The sequence below is a fragment of the Didymosphaeria variabile genome (genome assembly GCF_027946475.1).
Source record: "Didymosphaeria variabile strain IMI 356815 chromosome Unknown scaffold_2, whole genome shotgun sequence".
Taxonomy (NCBI): domain Eukaryota; kingdom Fungi; phylum Ascomycota; class Dothideomycetes; order Pleosporales; family Didymosphaeriaceae; genus Didymosphaeria; species Didymosphaeria variabile.
This window is the reverse complement of record NW_026611621.1, coordinates 4,895,542-4,920,267: the sequence shown is the minus strand read 5'-3', so window position 1 is coordinate 4,920,267 and position 24,726 is coordinate 4,895,542. Positions and strand designations below refer to the sequence as shown.

The window sequence follows — 24,726 nt, the reverse complement described above, 5'->3', positions numbered from 1 at the left end:
TCAACATAATATACAGAACTTCATGCTAATTTATCACTATGTTTCACCAACCATTTACTCAATCCTCTTCTTCCTCCTCTTCCCGCACCTCTACTTCTAGCCCGGGTCTCATCCCTGTGCGTATCTTCCTCGTCCAGACTGCAAAGGGCCTTTTCTCTTCCTCGGGTGGTTACAAAGCCAATATTTGCCTGTTGCGTTATCTCGCCTCGCGTGGCCATCATGTCCGCCAACTCTGCTATTCTCACCCCGGTGAGGCAGAGACATATGTTCAGTCCATGGCCAACAGCGGCGGGCATGATCCGCACCTACGCAAGAGAATGCTGCATTTGAGGGCTGAGAACGGCGGGCCAGGAACTAATGTGGAAGTCAATCAGTTCGTCATGGATGACGGCGTTCAGATTGTGGCCTTGGACAGCAAAGCATTTGATGCAGCATTTGGTGGCAAGAAGATATACAAAGACATAGCCAAGGAGACGGCAGACTATATCAAGGTAACTAATCCATGGAGCTTTGCTACTGTAACTTCGGCATATCTAATTCTCCTCTCCCTTAGACCGGGACGTTATCAGCCCGGCTACTCGACTTTGCCTCCTTCCTGCAACAGGAAGTCACGCACTTCTCGCCGACACACATCATCAGTAATGATGGCTTATCCATGAAGGCCACTTCTGCCCTGGAAATGCCGAGTATGAATGTGTGCCGTATTGGCATTATACATACTGCCGAGCAGCTTCCTTTTGGTCCATTTGCTGGTGGTGTGCCAGGTCACGCAAGTTCACCCCGCGAACTGGAACTCCTTCAAATGCTTGACGGCATCTGGAGCGTCTCCAACGCCCTCAAGCACTACGCTCTCGATCACGGACAGCTACAGACGAGCTTTTTCGTGCATCATCCTTGGACGTACCTCGAGGAAAAGAAGCACCAATTGCCGGTCCATCTACGCAACTGGAACAAACAGTTCGTAGGTCTGATCAATCCCTGCGTGGTCAAGGGCTCGACGATACTCGTTGCTCTCGCCAAATCATGCCCGCAGTATGATTTTCTGGTGTATGAAAGCTGGGGTTACGATGATAAGATTGCGAAAGAGCTGCAAGGGTTAAAGAACATGACGTACGTCCATCATCGTAAACTAAATCCAGTCTAGCATTGTAAACTAACACAGTGTCTACTTTCAGAATCCGCCCCACATGTACAGATATGGAAGTGGCTTGGCGCGAAATCAAAGTGCTCCTCGTTCCCTCTCTCTGGTTTGAGGCCTGGGGAATAGTGGTGATCGAAGCCCACCTGCGCGGCATTCCGGTCATTTCATCTACTGTAGGGGCACTTCCCGAGGCCATGCTCGGGCTGGAGTACACTGTCCCTGTGAGTCCCATCGGAGGAGAACGCGATGAGCAAGGAGCATATATCGTGCCTGAGCAAGACATTGGGCCGTGGGTAGAGACTGTGGATAAACTGATGACTGACAGATCCGAGTACTTGAGGCTTTCATACAGAGTGCGCAACACGACAGAACAATGGTTGAAGAATATTGACGAGATGGCATTAGAGAATTGGTTACTGGATTTGGTGGTCGATGCGGACAAGCATGGAATGGTTTGATAGCTTATGGTATTCATCAACGCTAGGATATATGTTTGATGAGGTTGTTTTTGGTCAACAAGCTGCCATTTATGGGCTATGGTAACCCCACGCAATGGCCCTACCTAACAGACACAGCCGTGTGGTGTCATGAGCAATGAATAACTCCCACAAAGCTAGATTACTACATCAAACTGTTGTATGAACTGTGTACGGATAACCGTGGATGCAGCGCACATGGACAAATAGTGGGGATATAATTGTGTATCGATCCTTCGGATATTGAAAAGTCGCGTAGTTGCGCTCACTCTCACCTCGCAGTGATTGAACTGATTGTGCCCTCTCCATAAGAGTAATTTCCCAAGAATGGAAGCGATTCGCTTGCCCATCGTTAGACTGGTTGACGTGTTCCACGTCATTCAAATACCCCTACCCATGAGGGGTAATTATAGACGCTAGCAGCTGTGGAGGCTCATACAGTTAAGTTGCTTTCAAGAAGTTCCATGGAAAATTCGACGAAATGGGTCCGGATAGAACGTTTCCCGTCTGCGAGCAGCCGAAGACACGTGAAGTGTGGGTTCGACATAACCGTAAAACAATGTCATCCGACTCCGCCAATGCTGAACTTCACATCACAACTGGACATGATATAAGGGCAGCGCGGGAATCGCCCCACCTAAGCATCTTGATCTGACGGACGTTGTCGCTAATTTTCTGCTAAATTATCATATCTCAGTCTCCAATTCCATCACCCCTTCCTTTCCCTCTACGGGTATGTCCAATCATCCGCACGTTGCGGTGCAGTAGCCCTACGGGCCGATCCTAGTGACAACCTAGTATACGGGCGTATCGAGGATTCGGATGTGGATGATGTAACAAAATACTTTGCAGTGGGACGAGCCAGCAAAAGGGAGACGGTGAATGGTGGGGATGTTATAGCTTCTCTAATATAGCCGTTTCTAAATAAAGGCCTAATTGTCCGTTTGATGTAGCCAACAGCGGACTCGTGAGCTTGTCGACGTTTTTGATAGACTAAATGGCCGTCTTGTTCACCCATAGGGTCACATTAGAGCCTCTCCCCTTGGTCAAGAGAGCTATGCTCACAATTGAGCATACATAGCCTCCTAGCTGGCTCATATCAAGCATAGCTGAAGGAATTTCACGCACAAAATTAAACCCAAGATGACGTATCCTTCCGCGTGAGGCACGCACAACACCACAACAGACCCGCACCCGCCGGGATCTCTCGTGCTATCGCTGAGACTGACGACCGACTGAGCATCTCTGGCCAGACCCGCGTAATGGTTTTGCCTGCACACCACCCCGGGGACTCAATGAGAGACAGCCCATCATACAGAGAATGATATACCGATCGTATACAGATCCACCGAGTACTGACGTAGAACTATCTCGCGATTCCTGCTCATCCAGGGTGGTGTTGCTGAACATTTTGATCATGCCCTCTGCGTTGAATGGTGATGTTCCTGTTGCTTCAAATAACGTGAGTATCGTCTCCTCCTCAAAGAAGCTCATCCACGCCTTCCATAAGATAGGGAAGAAGTCACCTTTCTTGAGTAGGACTAGAAACTGGCTCTTTTAGAGGTGGTTTGTGAGCTCAGCGGAGTGGCGAAAAATGATATACCCGTCGCACTGTAAGGTAGGAATAGAGGTCTTGGATGATAGCGACGAGTCCAAAGAATATACCAGTGTACAGTAAGTTATTATTTATGACTATGGCGTAGCGTTATTGTACTGCGAAGGCGAGCCGCTGGTGAAAAGTGGCCGGTTCGCTTGCGTGCCCGGCTCGCTTATGGACCATTTTAGCGCGATTTGTGTAGTTACATTCCAAGGTTACGAACGTTGTACCATAAGCATCAAGGATTAACGATAATTAAAGCGCGTAAGCGATGACTCAATTCAAGGTTCTCGAGCCGAGCCGTCCAATTTTAGGCTTTGCCATATCACGCATGTCAATCCAATATCCTCGCATCTGCTCGATTAGCGCAGAATGGCGAAGCAGGGTCCAGTGTGAAATCATGCTTCGTTAATCTGTACAGGGGGCTTTACATCAGTGTTTGAACTTCTTCTAAGCCTCCAATTACCCTTCGTCTTCGACCACAACGTTCGATAACGTTCAACAAGCATAATCACACCTCTGCCCGTGCTTCAACACCTGCCATAACGCATCGACAGACATGCCTCGCCAAGGAGACGGAAGTTCTGACAATGGCCCCTTCGAAGAGGCACAGCATGACATTCTTCACGGTGCAGGTTCCAATGTGGTATGTCCATCAATCTGGCCTAATGTTCCTGATTCGCTCACCCATGATACAGTCCGACCATGTCGCTCGTGCCGATAAGACTACCCCAATGCCCGAAGTTGAAAAGGGCGAAGGAATCGAGGGGTTGAACGCCAGCGGTGGTGGCCTCAGCCTCCCATCGACCGGTGATCAGGGAAAGGGACCGTTGCTGTCAGACTCCAAGGAAGCAAAGTAGTCGCTTCAACGGATCAGGCTATTTATCATGTAACATAGCATCCTTGGAAGAACTGAATCCAAAGCATTGATACTCTCAATTATAGAATAATACACTAACGTCTTATTGAATCGCCGGTTCGGTCTTTGCATGGCGGACAGTCCGACACGTCACGAAAATTTGATCCGTCCCCGCCTCATGATGTACCGGTGTTGGGGGTGCTCTCCTGCCAACTACCAAAGCTCTGCGCTCCTACTGTCTCGGAAAGCCGCAAGAGGTGCGTTTGTAGCTATATTCAATACGTCGAGTGACGAAAGATGAACGTATTGAGATGAAGTTAACTCCGAAGCTTGGAATTGTGCTGTATGAACAGTTCGGGGCCTTGATGATTCAGCTTGTAGTTCAGACGTCATTCTATAGAAGCTATTATTAGCGGTTTTAGGAAACCCTGCCGGCACCCCACTTCTTGGCGTGCCTGGTCAGCGATTCCTTAGCGTTATCCGCGCTCACCTTTTCTTGTATAGGGATCAATAGGCTTATTGGATTCATATCCTATCTTAAGCTTTGGCAGCGGCCTATTACTGGCGATAGATGCCTGCTTCGAATGTTGATGCTTCGTCACCTCCACAACTTCATCGTATTGAGGCCTTGACACATATCTTTCAAGGGGGTCCAGCAAAATATCAGCCTCTTCTTTGGAAGCGTTGGGTCGCCCCTATCGTCTTATTAGGGAGGAAGCAAAAGTTGTGCCCGATTCAGCGTCGGTAACCCGAACTCTCAGTGTCCTCAAGTAGCTACATATGTATATCGCGTATCATAGTTCTTCCAAGGCATCACCACTCAACAGAACACTATGTGTCGCATCAAAACTCTTGCATACCAATGTTGCCTAATAGTGCTTGATAACATGCCGCAAGAGAACACGCTCGCATTACGCCTCGTTGCCAGCCCCAGAATATACGTAAGCAGATGAGAGGGGCCGAGGATGGGACGAGGCGCAAGGTACACGCATTGTATCGCGAGATAATGCACGAATCGTTAATTTTACAGGGCGTTTCCTTGTAAAAAGGGTTGAGACATGCACAACGATTAGTCGCGACCTCTACGGTCAGTCCTTCCCGTCGATGGTCTACGGAGATAGGCTCAGCCTCATAACAGAGAAAGAAGAATCGCGACAACAATATGGCAACATATTTCCTTGGCCAAAATAGAGCCATTTTCTTTGCTGAATATCTCGTCACAGATTCCTATCATAAATTTTCCGTGCTCTTCGCGAGATTCCCATGTTGAAGAGCAATCACGTGATGTTCGTGTCACCGGGGCTCGAGTATGGTACTTTCTTAGATGTTCCCAAATCTCGTAAGCGAGATGATAACAAGGCAGCAGCGTGGGGCACTTCGGTGCATGTAAATTCTTTCAGCCGACCGGTGTAAGTCAGCAAGACATAACTTAGGGACACGTCGTCCTTTAAGTTTCCTATTGATTTTCGCGAATTGTGTTTCAGCACGTCCATTGCTCTCTAGGAGCCAGCAAGATGGAAGATCCCGTGATGCAGTCCGCCGAAGCGGACCTGTCAGGAGCACTGTCTCGTTACCGACTCCGGCGACACCAACGCTATGCTTGTGTGCATGTGCTGCTATTATCCTGGAAGGACAGTGACATAAAGGAGATAGCCGATGAACTTAGTGAGCTTGGCAGCATCTTTCGGGAGCAATTCAATTACCTAGTCTGGCCATACCACATTCCATCGCAGAAGCCACAAGAGGAACTCCAGGTACACGTCTCCCAGTTTATCTCTCGCTATGCCGATGAAGAGAACTTGATTGTCGTGTTTTACAGTGGCCATGGTGGTCGAGCGGCCAATTCGGAGGACGCAGCATGCATATGGGCAGCGTAAGTACCCAAACCACAGGCTATGGCCGATGGCTGAGTCGGACCGCAGTCAGATCGTTGGCGGATCTATCTTGGACTGGGCTTGCATCCAACCAATGTTCCTTGGAGCCAGTTGCGACGTCGCGTTCTTGCTCGATTGTTGTTATGCAGGCCAAGCTGTTCGCTCTCGCTTGGTGCATAATGTGGAGTTTTTGGCAGCAACGGACAGGGACCAGATGACTCCGTCAGGACAGGATTCAAGGTGGCCATCATTCACCAAAGTTCTATGTCAAGAACTGAGGGCGATGCTGAGAGAATATGGCTCCGCAACATTACCTGGCTTGCAACGGAGAATGCTGAGAAAAGAAGCGGGAGCCACTAAGCAGCCGTTCTACTTTCCATATTCCTCCGATGATTCTGTAGGGGTCATACGTCTTCAGCCATGGAGGCCGCTTGAAGGGAGCAGCGCATCGGAGATTCCCCTTCCACCTTTGGAGCATGCAGCATCCCTCTACCTGCGCTTGTTCCTAATCAAGCAACCAAAACCTTCGGAGAGAGAGTCCCTTCTGAGGTGGTTGACTCGTGGCTCCCCATCCATTATCCATGACATCGAAGTCATAGAACGAACAATCACAGAAGCGACCGAGGTTGGGAGCTTGAGCAGCGAGATACTACAGCCAAAGCCCGGACTACAACAAAGCGTTCTGCCTTGGCTATCGCAAAAAGCCCAAGTAGAGGCCGGGAAGCTGTTCAGCTCCCTGAGAGAGGCGCTGACTCTTCCTGAGGATCTACCGCACGCGAGCCAGACAGTGGATTTGATAGAAACCATATCGACTAGGACCCACGCCCTGCTGCACTTCCTGAGTGACAACTTATCGTCATTCGAACTTGCGTCGCGCGATACCCAAAGTGTCCAGGCACTAAGCGAAAACAGAGTACTTGCAAGCCGAGTAGCTATGCGTCTGACACTGCTACGAGAAGAAGGAATGGAAGAACCATGCAGGGTGAACTATGAGGATCAAGCAACATCCAACCAGCGGTTTCGGAATGGGAAGAAGGGTAGTTCCACCGTGCTAGTCGACTACTGGTACTACGAGGAACCTGCATCAGAAGAAGCTTTTGTTGCGATCAAACATCGTGTTGCAAGAATATCCAAGTTACTAGCAGAGGATAAGCCTGATCGATTTCGTATCCTGCGCGGATTGGGATACGTACACGAGGTCCTGCACGGACGAAGATTTGGATTCGTTTACGAACTTCCTGCGCAGACTGAAATTTGCACATTGGCTGACCTGATGAGAAGTATGAAGATGGTTCCGCTCCAAGTGCGGAAGAGGCTCGCGGCGGTTATTTGCGACGCTGTTCTAGATCTGCATGCCATTGGATGGTTTCACAAGGCCATACGATCCGACAACATTCTCATTTTCAAAAACGCAGACTCCGCCGGGAAGGGCCAGCCTGATTACGAGAGGTACATGCAATACGACCTAGTCAATCCATATTTGGCAGGGTTCGATTGTTCGCGGCCTGCCGATGCTGAGACATGGACGGCGACGGACTTCTCATACAAGAACAACATTTACAGGCATCCTGATCGATGGGGAAGGCCGCGAGGATTCGAGCGGCACCATGATGTCTATGCGCTGGTAAGTCGAGTAGTCGGTGTACGAAATTGGTTCCTGACTGATGGAAACTGTAGGGTGTGCTCTTGCTGGAGGTTGGTCTCTGGAAGGCGCTGCCGAGCTTGGACAAGAAACGCAGAGAATTCACTCACATTCAGCAGCCGGAAAGCTTTCGTGACCTTCTTTTAGGCCCTATCTGCGCCAGTGTTGCCCATGCGGCTGGATCAAGATACGCAAGCGCTGTACGATCTTGCATAAGACCAAGAGATTGGAAGAAATATGAGAACTGGGAGGCACAGTCTATAATTCGCGAGGAAGTTCTGTCTCTACTCTCATGAGAGTTCTTAGTTGAGTGTTGGTTTAGAATGGACTGTCATATACTCGATCTCGCAATTTGTCGGGCCTAGGAGTTCTACTCCCACTTCATCAATTATCAGAGATGTAGCAGACTCCTCCATCCTTCGATTAACCATCTGATAAGAAAGCCGAAAGAACTGCGCCATATCTATAAGCAAAAGTGAGCGAAGGGCTAATACCGAAAGATTACGCTACTTCCTTACGCGAACACTGCTAATAACAAGTTGTACTTGCTGGCGTTGGTCATGAAACAGACCACAAAAGATGCACCAAATGTGAAAACCGTAGAAATCGCTGCCCGACTCGATGGATGAGGGAATCTATACAGTAACAGGCCGGGGAAAACGAGCATTGACGGTACGACTAACGACACAAAGAGTCTGAGAAACTGTTCAAACCTCTGCTTGCGAAATAGCAAAATCTGAGAGTCGCTTGTTTTGGCCTGTTTGAACTGTTAGTGCATGTGCTTGTTCTTGTCCATCCGTACCAGGTGACGAACCTTACTATAAGAGATATGTGGCCGCAAATGTCAGCTTAATTCTGCACATGATAACGTAGAGTACGAACATGTTTCGCTAGATTTGGGTATGTCATGACTAGCACGTCGAATAAAGTCTCTAAACCACCTCGATCGGTGTTCTCCGCTTTCAGCGCCATCTTGTCGTCGCAATGAGTGCTCTCTAAAAAGCTTTTGGTTTCGGATCTAACGAGAGGCGTGTTGCCAACAATCCAGTTTTCTACGCTGCGGCGATGTCTTTTTCGTGCGGTTGGAATGGAGAGCATCCTCCGATATCGATGCACCGCTTCACCTATTATGCATCAGGGGTTTGTATGATAATGGCAAAGCTGTTGAGTTAATTGCCTCACAGTACTCTTTCAGCTCTGTTTTGATCTGATGAATCAGCTGCCGGCGCTGCACATTGGTATCTTGCCGTCTGCTGCTAAGGTTGAGTTGTATTGTCTCGTCGTCATCGCACGTATTCAGAAGCTCCTCTAACTCAGCCAGACGATCCTGTTGGTCGAGCAGAACACGCATGTGTAGGTTATCGAACCGTTTCAGCATGCTGAATTCATCGTCCAGGTTGATAAATGCAGCCAGCCTTGGATAGCCCCGCCTATAATGCTCAACTATGCACACGTGGTTGTTAGTAAGATCTCTAGATTTACTGGGTGGCGACTTGCGTTTATATTTTCTCGACATTTGTGGAAAAAGCAGACACTAGAAGTGGGCCAGCTTGGAAGCCGAAGTGAATGAGGTGACGACGATATTGCAAAACTGAGCGAATGCTCGCTAATTACTACGTACATTAGCGTGCAACCGGTGAACCAACTGCCTATTCATGCCGAACGCTGTGCTGGTCGAGGACGAAGTGTACCTAAAGTTCATTTTCACAAGCGTGTACACTTTACAAAATGTATCGCCATGTAGGTATTCTGAGTTTCGTCTTACTCATATTGTACATGTGGTATTTATCATTTGTTCCTTTAGGCATGTGCCTTTTAGGCAGATACAATTGGCGATGAGGCAATGCGCTGGTGGGTTACACAGCATCAAAGCCCCGGCCGACACGATAAGAACCAATTTCTGGAACTCTTCCAAACAGACCCAGTATCTTACCCACCCAGAATCGACAAGTGCCTCAATAGCTTTATTTAAACAACTGTGTTGCCATGAGTAATAACTTGGCTAGAAAATATGGTGCTAAGGGAGAGGTGTGTGCGTTCAAACCTCTGCAAACGTGACCTCTAACGCCCGAGCAAGGCTGCCGATCCCGGAAAGCCTTACGTGGGGCAATATGCAGTTGCGGCACCGGTACGATAGTTTTCGCGAACTAAAGATCGCTTGCCAACGAACCCTCGCAGTACCCTTTCGAAATTGGAGACACTGTTTGGATCGTAAAGCCAGGGTTTCGTGCACCACTCGGCGAATTTATTATCAAACAAGCGCATCCAAATGATTTCTTTGAGCTGATAGGAAAGCTGAACAACGCCCCTCATCCGGAATTGGTGGAGGGGAAGCATCTGAAGCGAGATCCATTTCATTGAGGACGAGAAGGTGCTAGAGCTGTCACACCCACTAGGGTTGTATCAGCTCCATGATTAGCCCGGAAGCATGGCATCTATAGTGCGTAATCGTTCCGCTGTGGCCTCAAAATCGAGGGATAAAAAGAACTCCTTCACTTCACTGTCCATGCCGTCCAGCTCTTCTACGTCCCATACAGGAATGTCCCAAAAAGGATCGTTACTGTGGCAAGGAGCTTCTGGCGCAATACCACTTTCGGGGGAAGCACGTGCCACATCTTCGTTTTGAGTACCTGTTTGCTTTGACCAGTAGTCGTGCCTGGCCCGACATAGAGCTTTCGGCGTAACTAGATATGGAATGTTAGGCCACCTGCCCTTCGCCTCTGGATTGTACTCAGCGTCGAGTAGCACTCTTATATCCTTTTCCGAGTGTATATAGGCTGCAAGATGAAGCTTCGTTATACCTTCGAATAATCCATCAGACCTGGCGTGATGCCATTGCAGTAGTTCTGAGGCGACTGGCAATGCGTCTCGTTTCGATATTAACCGTGCTTTGGACTCTACTGTATATGAGACGCGGTTGAACGATCTGCCGGTAATACAAGCCATCTCCAATGGTGTCAGATGATTTCCTGATGTTTCATCCTCGAATGTAATGCTAGCGTCTGCGCCTGCTTCCAGCAGAAGCTTCACAACTTCAGCGCTGAGTCCTTTCGCCGATTTTTGTATTAGTGTCCGGCCCAGCTTGTCCCGCTCGTTGATGTGTTCTGCCGTTAAATTCGATCCCAGCAAGTACTCAGAGCCATTGGGTAGGTTCCGTGAAGTAGAAGAAAAGAGGTCGATTGCGTTATCGAAGGCGCCATGGAGGGACTGTGCGAAAGTACCCAGTTCTTTTTCCTTCCGCATTGCTATCTCAAGAAAGTCATAGTCATTTTCCAAACGGAGTAGGTGGACTTCGAGCATGGAATCACAGTAGGTGGGGTCTCTAGGATCCATCCTTCCCCCATAACTTAGAAGCAGGTTGTACATATCTGCCGACTCTCTTTGTCCAAGACAAGTCGCGAAGGGGGTCTCGAAGTTTTTCTCGGAACAGGTCTGGTTAACTTCTACACCCTTTTGCAGTAGAATGCGAGCTCCAATAATGGATTCATGCAATGTCGCCCAGTGCAAATATGGATAGAACTTTGTGGGGAAGTACTTGTAATAGGATAGATATACCTCGCTCGGCGGACTTGGGTCGTCGTGCCTTGCCAATACGTTGACCTCTAATTCCTTTATGGTGTACATGTTCACCAACTTTTGAATAACGTCGGTCCATATCCTCTTGTCTTGTGCGCGATATATTGCGTCTGAAAGAGCTGTTCGTCCATCACATTCTTGTCGTTTCACTTCTTCAACTGGCAGAAAGTCCAAATAGGCGTGAACGAGCACAAAGTCGTCCTCAAAGCGTGCGTTGTTGATGAGGAGCATAAGACTTTCCCAATTCGTATTCTGCCCTTTGCAGAGGCCATACTCTTGATCGTGTTCGATGCACAACTGAGCTGTTCGTCTCATTGCCTCCGAATAATTGGCCCCATGTGCGATCCACATTGCGATTGGTTGAAGAACACTGTGTATGTGTGATTCGGATGATGGGACCTTGCCGGCTTCACGAAAATGCTCCTTGAGGTCTCCACCAAGCTCCCAGAAAAATGACCTTGCGATCATCGCCATGTACTCCTCATCTTTTTCGAAAGGCAGTAGATATTGATTAAGCGATCTATGTCGACACTCTATTGCCCAATCACGTGGGGTTCCAAGTGGTTGTATGTCATGGTACTCCCAGTCAACCTCATCAATTTCGATACTCGGATCAGCTCCATGCGCTATGAGAAGAGCAGCGGCTGCGCATGCCTCCTCTTCGTTGAAGAATACACAACAATGCAATGGAGTAGGGACTCTACCGCCACCTGAGTTGGCCTCCATACCACTTTTGAGCAAGAGGTCGAGCACCGACAGATGCCCGCCAATGCAAGCAAAATGAATTGGGCTGAATCCACGTGAGGATAAGAGAACCGATCTGGGATCGTTAGATAGGCGATTGATAGCAACTTCGTCTGCAGTAAGAGCAGCAACGTGTATTGGGTGCAACATGTCCGGTTCCCAATTGTTGAAAAGCATGAAGTTCGAAATAGATCCAAGCGAAGTGCCATGACTCTTGATTTCGGGGCTGGTTGGAGCCTGAATCGATTCAATCATTACTTGAACCTGCAGCCTGATACGGTTCCCAAGATACTTTTCTGGCGGACATTGGGAGATTCGTCCTTCAAGAAGCAAAGATGGTGACGTCAGATCATTGACAAGAGGCTTCATTTGAAATGCAGAGCAGAGCCGTGGATACCAGGCGAGAGCCTTGACAGATCCTAGCTCAGCTGCCTGCAACACCCAATGTAAAATGCTCTCTTTGTCATGTTCGACACCAAACCCCAACGCGTAAGCCTCGGCCGCACAGAGGGCGGCATGTATCCTTGATTGTCTTGGAAGTCCTTCTGATAGGGCTATGGTCTTAATCTGCGTTGTTATGTGCTTTTTGATCTTCAGAGGAAGACCTTCAATGTTGAAATTATCACGGTCTATCCCAGACTCGATCAACTAAATTGATTGAGCCAACACGTCAATGCGGATATGGGGCAAACACCATACCTCTATAAGGGCCTTCCGGTTGGTACTCCAATCCGAAATTTGTTGCAGTGCCGGAGCTTCATCCTCGATTTCCGACCTTGATTCAAAGCAACTCAGTAGCTATTCCGAAAAGAAGGATTGTTACTCACTGATCTTCTTCGCTTCCCATCTTTAGAAATTCGCGAATTTCCTTCATTGAACACCTCTCCAAAGCGTTGCCGCACAATGATGCCTCAAACACTCGAGACACATTCTTGACAATCTGCGGCTCCAGAATATTGTCTCTCAAATACCTTTCCCCCAGATCAATCAAGCCGTATGGCCCTAACCTCTCCAGAAAATCTTCCATAGCATCTTCGTCGACCGTTGACTCTCTTTCAGCACACCACAAAGGATCCAGATACGATTGCCCTCTTTTCAACAGCTCCCATGTAAGGAGTCCGAAGGAATAGACATCGGCAGCAATGGCGGAACGGATGTCGAGATAGCAGCTACCGCTCTGCCGTAACTCGGGAGCATTGAGAAACCGGGTTCCAAAATTACACCGTATCAAGAGTGAGGGATCATCAGCTTGTCCCACAACTGATTCACTAAAGTCCGAAATCTTGATCCTCCATTCAATTCCTTCCCGGAAAACTAGGCAGTTGCTAGTCTTCACATCTCCGTGACATATCATTGAAAGGTGGAGTGCGCCAAGTCCCGAAGCCACCTGTGCACAAAACCCAACCAACGCTCGATTGTCCAAATCTTCCCCAGAAGCAGCCAAGAAAGCTTTCAAGTTGCCGTAGTCGGAGTACTCTAGAGCCAAAGAAAGAGAAGGATGTCCACAGTCTGTGAAGAGGCCAACCCCTAGAAGCTTTACGACATTGGCATGTTCCCTCAGGGGTTCATGACTAAGAATGCGCAGCTCTAGGCATATGCGACGGAGCTGGTATTCAAATTGGCTACGTTCTGCCGCGCGTTCTTTTGGTGGGCCACGGATTTGTTTTAGAGCGACCACATTATCCTCCAGGAAATTTTCGGAACGAACTACGGTCGCCACACTCCCAGAGCCAACGGGAAGGTCACGCTCAGGGCCATTGTCGTAGTATTGGCCCGTTAAGGCGACTTTGGTCATAGCAAGTGTCACTAGAAAGTCCAAGGCCAACGAGGGCTGCTCGGTTTGGAGGGCGCCAGATTTTGTGGTTGCGGCTGGCCACGAAATCAGTTGGGATGTTGAATAAATACTCGTCGCGCTCGTTGACTCGGTCTCAGCTAAGTAGTATGAGTAGGTTGTTGGTCGTTTGTAGTGGTGGCAAGGTCACACTCACGCTTTCCCGAAGCCCGGAGTGCAGCTGGATAAACAGTAGCCCTCGAAGGGTCCATTTTCAAGCGATATGAGGAATATCGTCGAGCTTGTGGTACTCCTTCAGTCGTTCCGTGTATGGAAATGAGCTGAAGAGGCCGCGAGGCTCAGCTGTGGCCCATGGCAGCCCTGGAGCTCTGCCTTGGCGTAATCGTAGGGATCGTCCCCGCACCGCGTGTGTAACGAACATGTACTTGATCAAACGCGACTGTGGCATCATCACATAGCAACATACTGATCTTCGGCCGTATCTCAACATCTTTACTGTCGCTTAATCGCTTCACCGATGCAAATGCGATACCCCGAAAACACGATTGGCTAGCCATACGGACCTACCTGACCCTGTACAGAGGGGGAAGGATAACTTAGCTACATACGCTTATATACTTCACTAGAATACCTAATACTACCTTCTACCAATCCATCCCCAACCCCCCTCGACTTTATACTAACTAACGCCACTAACTTATCCCACTTTCCCACATTTTTCCTACGCCATTATACTACGTCTTACCTTCACACACTGATAACACATCTAATAAACAGATAACGTCTCTCCATTAGGAGACATATTACTTTAGTAGACCTATACAATATCCTAGTACCCTTTTGCCATCTCGCCTGCCTCTAAAGCTATTAAATTAATAAAACATAGGTAATAGGAGGCTTATTTAAGTACACACCGTGGTATCTAGCGAGATTTCTATAAGAAAGATCGCCCGCCATCTACATATAGCTTAGATACTTTTGCGTAAGAGGGGTAAAGCTACACCCCCTCCGACACAACCCCTCGCCCTTACACCCACAATCAGCGCTACATGATTTAGGACCTTACACAGCCTCTGCGCACTTGAAAAAGCTACTTTTACTACGTAAACGCTTAGCGCCGTATACCCCTTTAGAGGCCGAAGGGGCATAACATGCTGGCACTGTACCTAACCTGCTGAACCTTTTCCTTTGTGTTTATCCTACACACATAGCTGGTTAGCTACCTGTCTATCTCGCTAGCTATCTTCCTATCTCGCCACTTTGCTTCTCTCCTCTTCCCTTCTCTTCTCTCCCTTCTTAGTGACACTATACCTCCTTACCACCTTACTACCTCGCCACCTCGCGCTCCTCACTACTTTACTACCTCGCCACCTCGCGCTCCTCACTACTTTACTACCTCGCCACCTCACGCTCCTCACTACTTTACCACCTCACGCTCCTCACAACCTTACTACCTCAACCCCTAACCCTACCTCACCCTCCTCACCCTCCTCACCCTCCTCACCTTACCCTCCTCCCGCAACCCAAACAACCCTATGCACTCCTATATAACCCCTATATCCCCATTCCCTCCTCACCACCTTATCACTGTACCCTCCTTACCTCCCCCTCTTTCCTACTACCTCCCCCAACCCTATACACCCATACAACCCCATACCTCCTTACCACCTCCCCTTCTCCGTCTAATTTTCCATCTCTCCATCACACAGCAACAACCTAACCACCCTTCGTCGCAGTGAAACGCACATGTGCCGGGCTTTGGACAAGAGAGGGTGAGTTCGACGTCGTTCGATATGGTGGACACATTGGATACATTGGATGTGGATGTGGATACTACCGCAACGCGAGGCAACGTATCGTACCACATCACAGCGCAGGACCAAGATGAGAATAAGAAGCAGTATGAGCGTGGTATGTTACGAGACAGCACGCTCCACGTGGGCCATAGGATAAACAGGGAAGCCAGACCAGCAACACAGTCGTCAATTCCACCTCATCTCATTCACTTCCACAGCACAGACATCGAACGTCAGGTACGGTAGGTACGGTACAGACTCCGCTTTTCCACCCACGCATGCGGACCGCGCATCGGCCCGTATGTAAACGACTACAACAGCAACAGCAACAGCAACAGTGGTACAGTGGTATCAGAAAACACACACGCTATACCACACGGACACGAACACGGACGAAAAGGACTCGGCGCTGGTCTGGTGTCTAGTAGCGACAGACAGACAGACAGACAACGACGTCCGACCGACCGCCGAAACGCGGTCTCTGTAACATAACATCCCATGAGAAGAAAGGAGAAGAAGAGAGCAACATGCCGCTCGTGCACGTCGTGCGGGATCCCCATGCCAGAACGCCAGTGTAAAAAGCACGCTCGCTTGAAAAAGAAAACGCACTTAAACATCAGCACAAACCTCACTCAAGTCCTTGCTTCGAGCTACCCAAGGCTACGCAGCTCGTCCTACACACCGTCCCTAAAAGAAGCGGTCATGTCGGTAGTCAAACATCACTGACCCTCCTCCTCCGCCCCCGACTCCCCCCCTCGGGCCTCTGCGCCAACACCTCGCGTAACTGCGGATCATCTTTATCCTTATCGACGTGGTGCACTCGAACATGCCTATTCTTCCCGTTAGCATATTTCATCCCTTTTCCACCCCTTTTCCCCTTCCCCTCCCCATTTACCCACCCACCAGGCTTCCTTCACCCAGCCACCCTCCCCACCCCTTCCCACCTCTCCTCCAAACTCAGAATGAACATACCTCTGCAAATTATCCGGCCTCGGATACTTATGTTCCCTATCCGGACAAAACGGACACACATACCCCGGGCTCGCATGCACAAGCCCATGGCGTATCATTTCGTTTTTGCGCTTGAAGCCCTTGCCGCCTTCTGCGCGGGGCAGCCGCTCACGGGGCAGTAGTGTGGGCGGGACTGCGAGTGGACGTTTGCGTGGGAGCTTTATTTAGCATTAGCATTGGGGGAGAGGGAAGGAGAGAGGAGGAAGAAAGGGGGAAGTACTTAAGAAGATACTGCGTTTGGAAGGGTAATGCTGTGCATCCGGGGTGGTCACATTTGAAGCCGCCGCTGCCGTGGCTGGGGACTAAGCCGATGTTTGCACCTACGCCTGGCGGCGGCGGGAGCGTCCTACTTGCGAGGGCGCCGTCGATGCTCAGACGTCCGCCTGGCCCGCCGCGCATCTCGATGGGCGTGACCTGCGCGCCGGGACTCACGCCCTCGGAGCTATAGCTGTTCTCTGTCGTGGCGGAGTGCAGTGTTGTCGCGGAGTAGGGACCCGAATCTGACGCTTGCGAGGGCCGCCGCGTGTTGGCGAAGAGCGTGAGATGCCCATGCCCTGACCGCAGGAAGGGGTCGCGAGTCTGGAACTGCGATTGGGGGTCGCCGTTGGGGGAGGCCGCGCTATGCGGGCCGTATGTGCTGTTGGGGGAGAGTGATGTAACAGAGAGCTGGCGGCCAACCGATGTAGGCGACTGGCCGGTCGAGGATATGGACTGGCGGTGTGCGATGCTGTTATTCCTTGTTTCCTGCTCTTGTATCGCTGTTTCTGCGAGATCGCTGAGGTGTCGGAAACCTGGGAGTTGTTGCTTCTGGGTATTAGGTGAGGCTGCTGCACCGTTCTGAGGCGGCGACTGTGGTGTTTGGAGTGCCGGGAGCTTTTGGCTGGGTGAGCCGCTCCGGGACGGTATGGCTAGATCGTGGAGATCTGGAGTCCTCCCTGATGAGCCAGAGTCTGCATGGCCGTTTGCAATCGAGCCATTGCGCTCTTCTCTCGACGATGCAGAGGTGGCGGAAACACTCAGCGTCCGAGTTCTCGCGAGAGCATCGCTGACTGACAGCAGCGAGCCATTCCCCGACGTATCCGTCGCCTGAGACGCAAAGCTGGCTTTGCGCAGTGCATCATGGCCGTCCGGCTCGACAACCGAATCTCGATGCAACGGCGGCGGTGGTTTTGCGAACGTATGCTGTGTCGTCGCATCTACGCTCAGGGCTCTCTGCGCCACTCTTGACAAGTCCAGAGACGCCCCATCCGACCTCGGGTGATTCGCATGATCGGCACTCGCTACCTCGATCGGACTCCTGTTCTCCATCTCTTCATCTTCCATCTCCGAGCCCGATTCGGAGTTGAGCGCCCGCTCACCCACCTGCCGCGCTATATCGGGCTGGTTCGGATCCATGACCCTGATGAGGACGAAGTCGCCCTGGCTGGGCCTGGTCTTTCTCCGATTAGACTTCTTGCGACGTCTCGAGGAGGATGGACTGACGTTCTGAATAGTCGTACAGAGGGGCACGTGGTGGGTCACTATGGGGGGCGGCGAAACAGAGGGAGTGGCGCGCGGACGGAATGGTTCAAGGCCTGGCGATTTGCGGAGTGCGTCGTCGGAATCGTAGTTGGCTGACATTCGCTCCTGACGCGGAGGCTACTACCGTGGAGCGTAGCCTCGGTCGGAGAAAGCAAGCGACTGGTGGGATTGAGGGACGGAAGCAGCAATGGCCCCCACGCTGCGGTGGGAAGAAGTGCAAGTTGGCCTGGACGTTGAAGCCTAGGGCTGGAGACTGATGTCGGTAGAGCATGCGCCAGTGAGGACTGAGGAAGGTCAGCGCAGGCACAAGCAACGACCATGTGGTGCGATAGATGCATGAAGGGTGTAGAACGGACTTTGGGAATGTGCGGCGCCCATGAAAAGCTCGAAACACATGATCAGAGGTGGACTGTGGCCCTCATGAAATTGCAGCGGGCAAGGCTGCGGCCAGTAGCACTAGGCGGTGGTCCTCGAGAGAGACGGAGAACCGAAACAGGCAGCTAGAAAGAATCTCACGGGCTTTTTACAGCGCACACGTCGAAAACAGCAGGAGATTAAAGCAAACGAGCGATTGAAAAATGTGGGCAGGAAAACGGAGGAATTGCGGGAATGCGGCTCTGCGCGGTGGAGACGTACCCGAGGTGCAACTCGAAGCCGTTCAGCCTCAAGCGGTGGAGAAAGTCGGGGCGCCGATCGCGAGCCTACGTCAATGCGAAAGTCGGATTCCAAGGCACCGGTTCGACGAACGCATGGGGAGACGATCTCAGGGGCGCGTGCCCGTGGGCTCCGCGACGAGGAAACAAAACAGATTCGTTTCGTTGCTCAGGGCGGGCGTTCGCGCAGGGCTCTGGCGGCGGGGTCTCGCGGTGCGTCGTGGGCCGCAGACGCCGGGCGAGGGCTCCCTCGTGTCGAGCAGGACAGGTGTGGGGTGGGCAGCGGCTGAGACGGCGCGGTGGCTCGCGGAGGACGGCGACTCTCTGCTCGCGGAGGAGGTGAAGCTGTCCAAGAGGGAAGGGGAGCCATCAGCGTCCCAGGGTCAGAGGCGCAGCGGGAGGTCTCTGTAGGCTGACTGGAGCACACACTCTTGGAGGCTGATGGAGCCTCATTCGAGGACAAGGCGTGTCGCTAAGCGTCAAGCCGCGGGGGGCGCCTGCACGGCCCAACGCAGCTCTCTCCGCCTGGACTCTTCGGGGTCTTTGGGGTCTCCAGCGCCAACGCCCGCTAGCAGACGGGCTGCCCACACTTAGCCCACGCCCCGTCGCCGGCACGGCAAAAGGAGAACTTGCTGGCTTGACTGTCTTTTAGCTCGTTGGAGCAGCGAGATGCTCCCCGCGACGACTCCGTGCCTGCTCCAGGGCTCCTTCCTGAGCACCTGAGCACGCGCTCGAATCGGGAAGCAGCGACCATGGCAGCGACCCCGCACAACGCCCGCCCGAACAGGCCTAGCCCCCACTACGTCCCCAGTGTGTCTGCGAGTGTCCAGTAAGAACAGGTCGAATAGATTAAGCCCCGTTTGCCAGTCTTGATGTATCTGCCTGCTCTGGGGCTCTGTCGTATGCAATGCGCGCTTTCTCCCTATTCACCGCTGCTTACATGGCCCCGCTCCCTATCGTACACCCCCGCAGCCCGCGGCAGGCTGACCACCGACCTCTATGTATATGCATGTAACGCAACAAGCCGCCCCAGATGGGCAAGCCCGCCCTCAAGCCCCCACCCAGTGCGGCTGACGGACTAAACCGACAGGCGCCCCTCTGCCCAACGCTCGCCAAAAACACAACAATTGGCTAACGCTCGACCACGCCAGATGCAACCCTCATGCGACAAATCCGTCCAATGCCATTTTACCCCCTCCGCTGCACCCCTCACCTCGATTGCAGGGGCCGCCTGAATCACGACTCTTGCGTCTTGCCGCCGAATCCAGGTATGCCCGGGAACTTCTGGCCCTTGGGCAACCGGGGCCGCCCAAAGTTCTCGTCCAGGTCGAGGATCACCTTGAGCGCGTTGCGACTGCGCAGGTACGGCAACGGAGCCTTCGCTTCTGCAAGCCCGACGCCGGGCTCGACGTGGCCGCTGGGCCCTTCGCTTGCGTGGGAGCCTGGCATGGGGAACGAGCTGCGAACATGTCAGCGGTCTTTCATATAGGCTAGATCGTTTACGTACCGCTGCAGCACCTCGTAGCCAGCAAGGGTGAAGCCGAACTGGGGAGATGATCGCATAATACGGGCCGGGCCACCCTTGAAGAAGGCCTTGAAGCCCTCCTGTTGGTAGATGGTTGTAGCCGCGTGCCGGAGGCCTGTGTAGGAAAGCTCGCCCTTTCGCGCTTCCACCTGCAGTCTGGTCTTGATGACGTCGCACGGTGTTGTGAGGTATGCTGCAGGCATACCCGCGATCGCACCCGCGGTAAGCATCTGCAACACGCCGAGCGACCTTTGCGGGCTCTCGCCGAAGAAGTCCCTCTTCAGATGGCTATATGCGGGGAAATAGATCGCCGAGAAGGGTACTATAGTCGTCAGCGCCCATGTTCATGTCACCTCCGTTCAAACAAGCTCACCATCGCGCAGCAGACAGGCGCTAGCACCCTTGTACAAGCCGACGAGACCCAAGTTGCGCACAATCCACATGGCTGATCGCCTCGGCACGTCTGCAGACTTTGCCAATTCTCCCTGCACTTGCAATCTAATCTTGACAATCTCAAGAGGGTTCGTGAAGACCTGCAGCCGTCCAGTTAGCACGCTTCCAGTCGACTCTACATCGCTAATGCAGGGTATAGTACCACTTGGCAGGCACCTGCTGAACCACCAGCCATAAGTTCCCAACCCCACCAGATGTTGCCTGTGGCCTTGTCTGTGAATTTTCCGCGCACCAAGTCGTTCACCGTCAGCTTGATGGCCTTCTCCGGCGCCACACCAACGAGCTGTGGCAAAACACCAGAGTACAGGCCTTTGAAACCCTCGTTCCGTATGACCTTCTTCGCACAGTCGAGCGAGTTCTTGTAAAGAACATGGCCGACGCCCGAGCTTCTCTGGTTCTGCATGCGCGTCTTGACGAGATCGATCGGGTACACCATGAAGGCACCGAACGCTCCCGCAAGCGAACCGAGCGCGAAATGATGCACCGATTCCAAAACATCGTGCAGAAGAGTCTTCGTGCCGGCGAAAGCTTTCTGGCCGGCATCCGCAATCGCGTCGGTTCCGAGTGTATACGCCGTGTGCCACGAAGGGTCCAGGACGCGAGCGAAGTCACGCAGGCCTAGTCGCCCTGACGGCTCATCCAAGCCCGCAAAATGGAAAAGAATGTCTGCCTCCATTGGCGTGTACAGGTTGAAGCGACTGATTCTGGAGGCTTCGTTGAGAAAATCTGTGCGGGTAATCTTGCCGTCGGTGCTCTTGATCGTTGCGTTCCGGATGATCAGCTCGACCATGTCCATCTGCTGGATGATGTTCTGGAATGCGCGCACGTTGGCATAAGAAATTTTGCTGCCAGTCGCGATATTGCAAAGGGTGGGGAGGTTGTCGAGAAGGTAGTCAGACAGCTTGTGGGCAGCGGTCTCGCGGATGATGCGCTGAAACTCTTCAGGCTCGATGAATCCATCCTTGTTGCGGTCGAAATGCACGAACGCCTGTCGAACGCGCTCTCCCTGCAGTCCGCGGAGCATTTGCGCGAATTGAGGATAGGTCATGATATGCCGCTTGTTCTTCGAGCCGATGTAAAGCGTCGCCCAGTCTCCGCTCCAGTTGAACGGCAGGCTGTCCTCGCCCTTGTGCGCCTGCCATGTCCCGTAGAATTCCTCAAAGTCAATGTATCCAGAGCGATCGCGGTCGAAGAAGCGGAAGATGACTTCGTACTCGGCATCTGGCTTCGCAAGCAGGTTCTGGAAGACAGCCCAGTCCTGGAGGGTCACCTTGCCCTTCTGCTCGCGATCTGCGACGTAGAAGAGGATGCCATATTGGTAGCGCTTGATTTTGTGCTAGAAAACACGCGTGGTCAGCTCCAATGCACTCGACACGTTGCAGAGGGTATATCTACATAATCCTCGCTTTCGGGCGCGACCGCGTCGATGAAATCCTTCTCCTCCAAGACGTATTCATCCTTCTCATCCTTCTTGGCGTGTCGGAAGAAGGTCTGGCGCATGATGGAGGACAATTGCGGCGCATCGGAGGTGCCGAGGAGCACCTCGCCGACCTGCTCCGTTACAGTCGCCATGGCGGAGTCGGCGTTAGCACAGGGATGCAGGTATCAATGGCGGATAACGAGAGTCGTCGAGTCGGAATGATAGTCGGGAGGGTGGAGGAAGTGAGAGATTGATGGGCGTGTGACTCGGCCAGCAGCGAGCCGTTAGGAGGAGCTTAGAGCTGTGCGGGTTTCGGCGCGAAGTTCATGCACAGACAAAATTTAATTGCCAGCTATCGATTAGCGCAACTCGGGGAAATCGTGGAGAAGGCGCGGACAGGCACGGGAGCGCCGCCAACGACGAGCACAACACGACAGCTGTCTGGAGTGGATGTTGAAGCTTGTGCGTTGGTCGCCCCTTGGTACGAGAGACAGAGTGAGGCGCGCCGCGGACAGGTAGGAATTTCAAGCCAGGTTTTGTTATTCCTGGGATGGGGATGGGTAGCACAAAACCCACGCTCACCGCCAATCCAATCGAATGGTGTGATCACCTGCAGGGCTCGAGCTGCTTTGGCGTGGGGAGGCCGCAGGAAGCTCAGCGCAGACAGCAGAGCCGTGTCCCGTGGCAGCCGAAGACCGGGCGAGCTCCATACATATCCAGTACCGCTCAGTCGATGCGGCTCTGCGGTACTTTGCCATCAGTCGATGCCGTCGGTAACGAGGTATCTGGTTCCTGGGTCAAGCTGCATCTGCCATATAATTTAGTGCATCTCGGTTGACAGCGCAGCGCATCCATGGTTCGCAGCACCCGCATCCGGTTTATTTGTGGTTTATGCCAGCGTACAATGTCACTGTGTTGTCACAGCACTTGAGCCCCCCACAATTTCTGGTGTCGCATCGAGGTCGGTCCCAAGATGGCCAAGGAAACGAGACTTTGGGAAGGACGATCCGACCCGCAGGCCCAAGCAGTGGGGAAAGCGCTGCATGCGTCGAAAAGCCGGATCAGAGCAAGTGTAGACTGTTGAAAGGTTATGGGAGTAGATAGCAGCAGTTGCGAACTGTGCAAAGCTAAGAATACAAATGATTCACGCGCCATCTATAACGTGCCAATATAGTATCATTGTACATCCAGATTACAGAGCAGGCGACTTGGTATTTAGACAACCAATCGTCCAGGCTCGGCTTCCAGAACGCTCTTGACGCGCTCCAGGAAGACGCGTCCTCTTCGCTCGTCGCCCTTCGGTACACTTACGCTGAACACATTCAACGGACCGACCACCTGCGCCGCTCCACCGACAGGCGCCTTCGGTGCGGCTGCCTTCTTTCCGGCGAGGAAGTCCAGGACATCTGGCTTCCTAGCTGGTATCCTAGGGCTCAAAGTGGTGGGAGGTAGTGCCGTGACCTGAGGCACGAAGTCGCCGCGAGAGTACTTTCCACCTACTTTGTCGAGACCAAGCACCGCATTGAAAAGCTCGTCAGCAGAGGGCTTGGCTACTTGGGACCGAGGAAGGTCCTCGTTTGCGAGCTCTGCGGCGCGGGCGATGAAGGTCGAGAGGGGCAGGAATACGCCGATAGACTTTTGTACACGCTGTTGAACCTCGGTGACTGCCTTGAGAGAGATGGGCAGCGCGACCTCGATATCCAGTTCTTCGAGAACTTCTTCAGGAATCGCTGCCGCTTTCTCGGGAGCCGGCTTGGGCTTCTGTGCCATGGGCTTGATATTGGATAGATCCAGGTGTGAGAGTTGCTTCAAGCGTGCAGCAACCTCCGATCCAGCGGACTCGTTGATCTTTCCCAGGTAGGCAAGCACGTCGCCTTTCAGTAGCCTTCCATTAGGACCCGTCGCGGGAATCTTGTCGGCCTCCTCCTTGGGCAATCCATTCTGCTTCAACAGGTGTTGCACCGAAGGGTAGAGTGGGTAGGTCTGCTTCTGGGCTTTTCCAGCCGGGCTTTTGGAAGCGCCTGAAGAGGCAGGCTTAGACGATGAGGCAGGAGTGTCCTTCTTGGGCGCGGGCGCGGACTCTGACTTGGAAGCCTCCTTGGAAGCCTCGGGCTGGGAGGGCTTGCTGTTGTCTGCGGGGATTTCGAGAGTGCTGAGGTCATCGCCTGGTTCCGCAGTGACTGCTATCCGCGTGCCGACTTGAACTGCTTTTGAACCATCGCCTTGCTACTTCATGTCAGCCCCGATGTAGCATTCCTCATCTGGGAAGCGCAGCGTACCAAAATCTTTGCCAGCACACCGTCATCCTGAGCCTCCACGTCCATCTGTGCCTTATCCGTCTCGATCTCAAGGAGCACATCTCCGGCGACGAAAGAATCGCCTAAAGCTCGTCAGCCATGTTCGCGCCGAGATGCGGTCCGGTCGGCGGTCGTACCTTCCTTCACCTTCCACGTCGCGATATTGCCCTCGGTCATGGTCGGAGAGAGTGCGGGCATATTGAAGTTCTGCGCTGCGAGCGACGCCTGTCCCGTGTGGAATGCTATGGCTCATTGTCAGTCTATTTCTGAATCCCCGATCGGCGAGCTTCTACCTCTGCGGGCGCCCTGGCTCCTCAGCTGCTGGGACACAGCACGCGCCGACAGCCTA

General features: G+C 52.3%; 7 protein-coding genes across 7 annotated transcripts; 3 read left to right on the top strand and 4 right to left on the bottom strand.

Annotated features, from left to right (window-relative positions):
- Positions 1-317: 317 nt before the first annotated feature.
- N0V89_003336 (uncharacterized protein) lies at positions 318-1,599 on the top strand (the record flags this gene model as incomplete). The annotated part of the gene is made up of 3 exons (XM_056212138.1): positions 318-491; positions 554-1,110; positions 1,176-1,599. The coding sequence occupies 3 exons, from the start codon at positions 318-320 to the stop codon at positions 1,597-1,599; spliced, it is 1,155 nt and encodes a 384-aa protein (XP_056075611.1).
- Positions 1,600-3,773: 2,174 nt separating this feature from the next.
- N0V89_003335 (uncharacterized protein) lies at positions 3,774-4,074 on the top strand (the record flags this gene model as incomplete). Its single annotated transcript, XM_056212137.1, has 2 exons — positions 3,774-3,860; positions 3,913-4,074. 2 exons carry the CDS (start codon positions 3,774-3,776, stop codon positions 4,072-4,074), a joined length of 249 nt encoding a protein of 82 aa, XP_056075610.1.
- A 1,513-nt stretch (positions 4,075-5,587) lies between these two features.
- On the top strand, positions 5,588-7,885 carry N0V89_003334 (uncharacterized protein; the record flags this gene model as incomplete). The annotated part of the gene is made up of 3 exons (XM_056212136.1): positions 5,588-5,946; positions 6,155-7,571; positions 7,625-7,885. The coding sequence occupies 3 exons, from the start codon at positions 5,588-5,590 to the stop codon at positions 7,883-7,885; spliced, it is 2,037 nt and encodes a 678-aa protein (XP_056075609.1).
- Positions 7,886-10,004: 2,119 nt separating this feature from the next.
- Positions 10,005-12,278, bottom strand: N0V89_003333 (uncharacterized protein; the record flags this gene model as incomplete). The annotated part of the gene is made up of 1 exon (XM_056212135.1): positions 10,005-12,278. One exon carries the CDS (start codon positions 12,276-12,278, stop codon positions 10,005-10,007), a length of 2,274 nt encoding a protein of 757 aa, XP_056075608.1.
- A 4,338-nt stretch (positions 12,279-16,616) lies between these two features.
- Positions 16,617-18,128, bottom strand: N0V89_003332 (uncharacterized protein; the record flags this gene model as incomplete). Its single annotated transcript, XM_056212134.1, has 1 exon — positions 16,617-18,128. The coding sequence occupies one exon, from the start codon at positions 18,126-18,128 to the stop codon at positions 16,617-16,619; it is 1,512 nt and encodes a 503-aa protein (XP_056075607.1).
- Positions 18,129-19,918: 1,790 nt separating this feature from the next.
- AGC1 (mitochondrial aspartate-glutamate transporter agc1) lies at positions 19,919-22,232 on the bottom strand (the record flags this gene model as incomplete). The annotated part of the gene is made up of 5 exons (XM_056212133.1): positions 19,919-20,141; positions 20,190-20,529; positions 20,581-20,740; positions 20,803-21,996; positions 22,056-22,232. The coding sequence occupies 5 exons, from the start codon at positions 22,230-22,232 to the stop codon at positions 19,919-19,921; spliced, it is 2,094 nt and encodes a 697-aa protein (XP_056075606.1).
- Positions 22,233-23,295: 1,063 nt separating this feature from the next.
- Positions 23,296-24,575, bottom strand: PDX1 (pyridoxine biosynthesis protein; the record flags this gene model as incomplete). Its single annotated transcript, XM_056212132.1, has 3 exons — positions 23,296-24,306; positions 24,360-24,460; positions 24,515-24,575. The coding sequence occupies 3 exons, from the start codon at positions 24,573-24,575 to the stop codon at positions 23,296-23,298; spliced, it is 1,173 nt and encodes a 390-aa protein (XP_056075605.1).
- Positions 24,576-24,726: the final 151 nt, after the last annotated feature.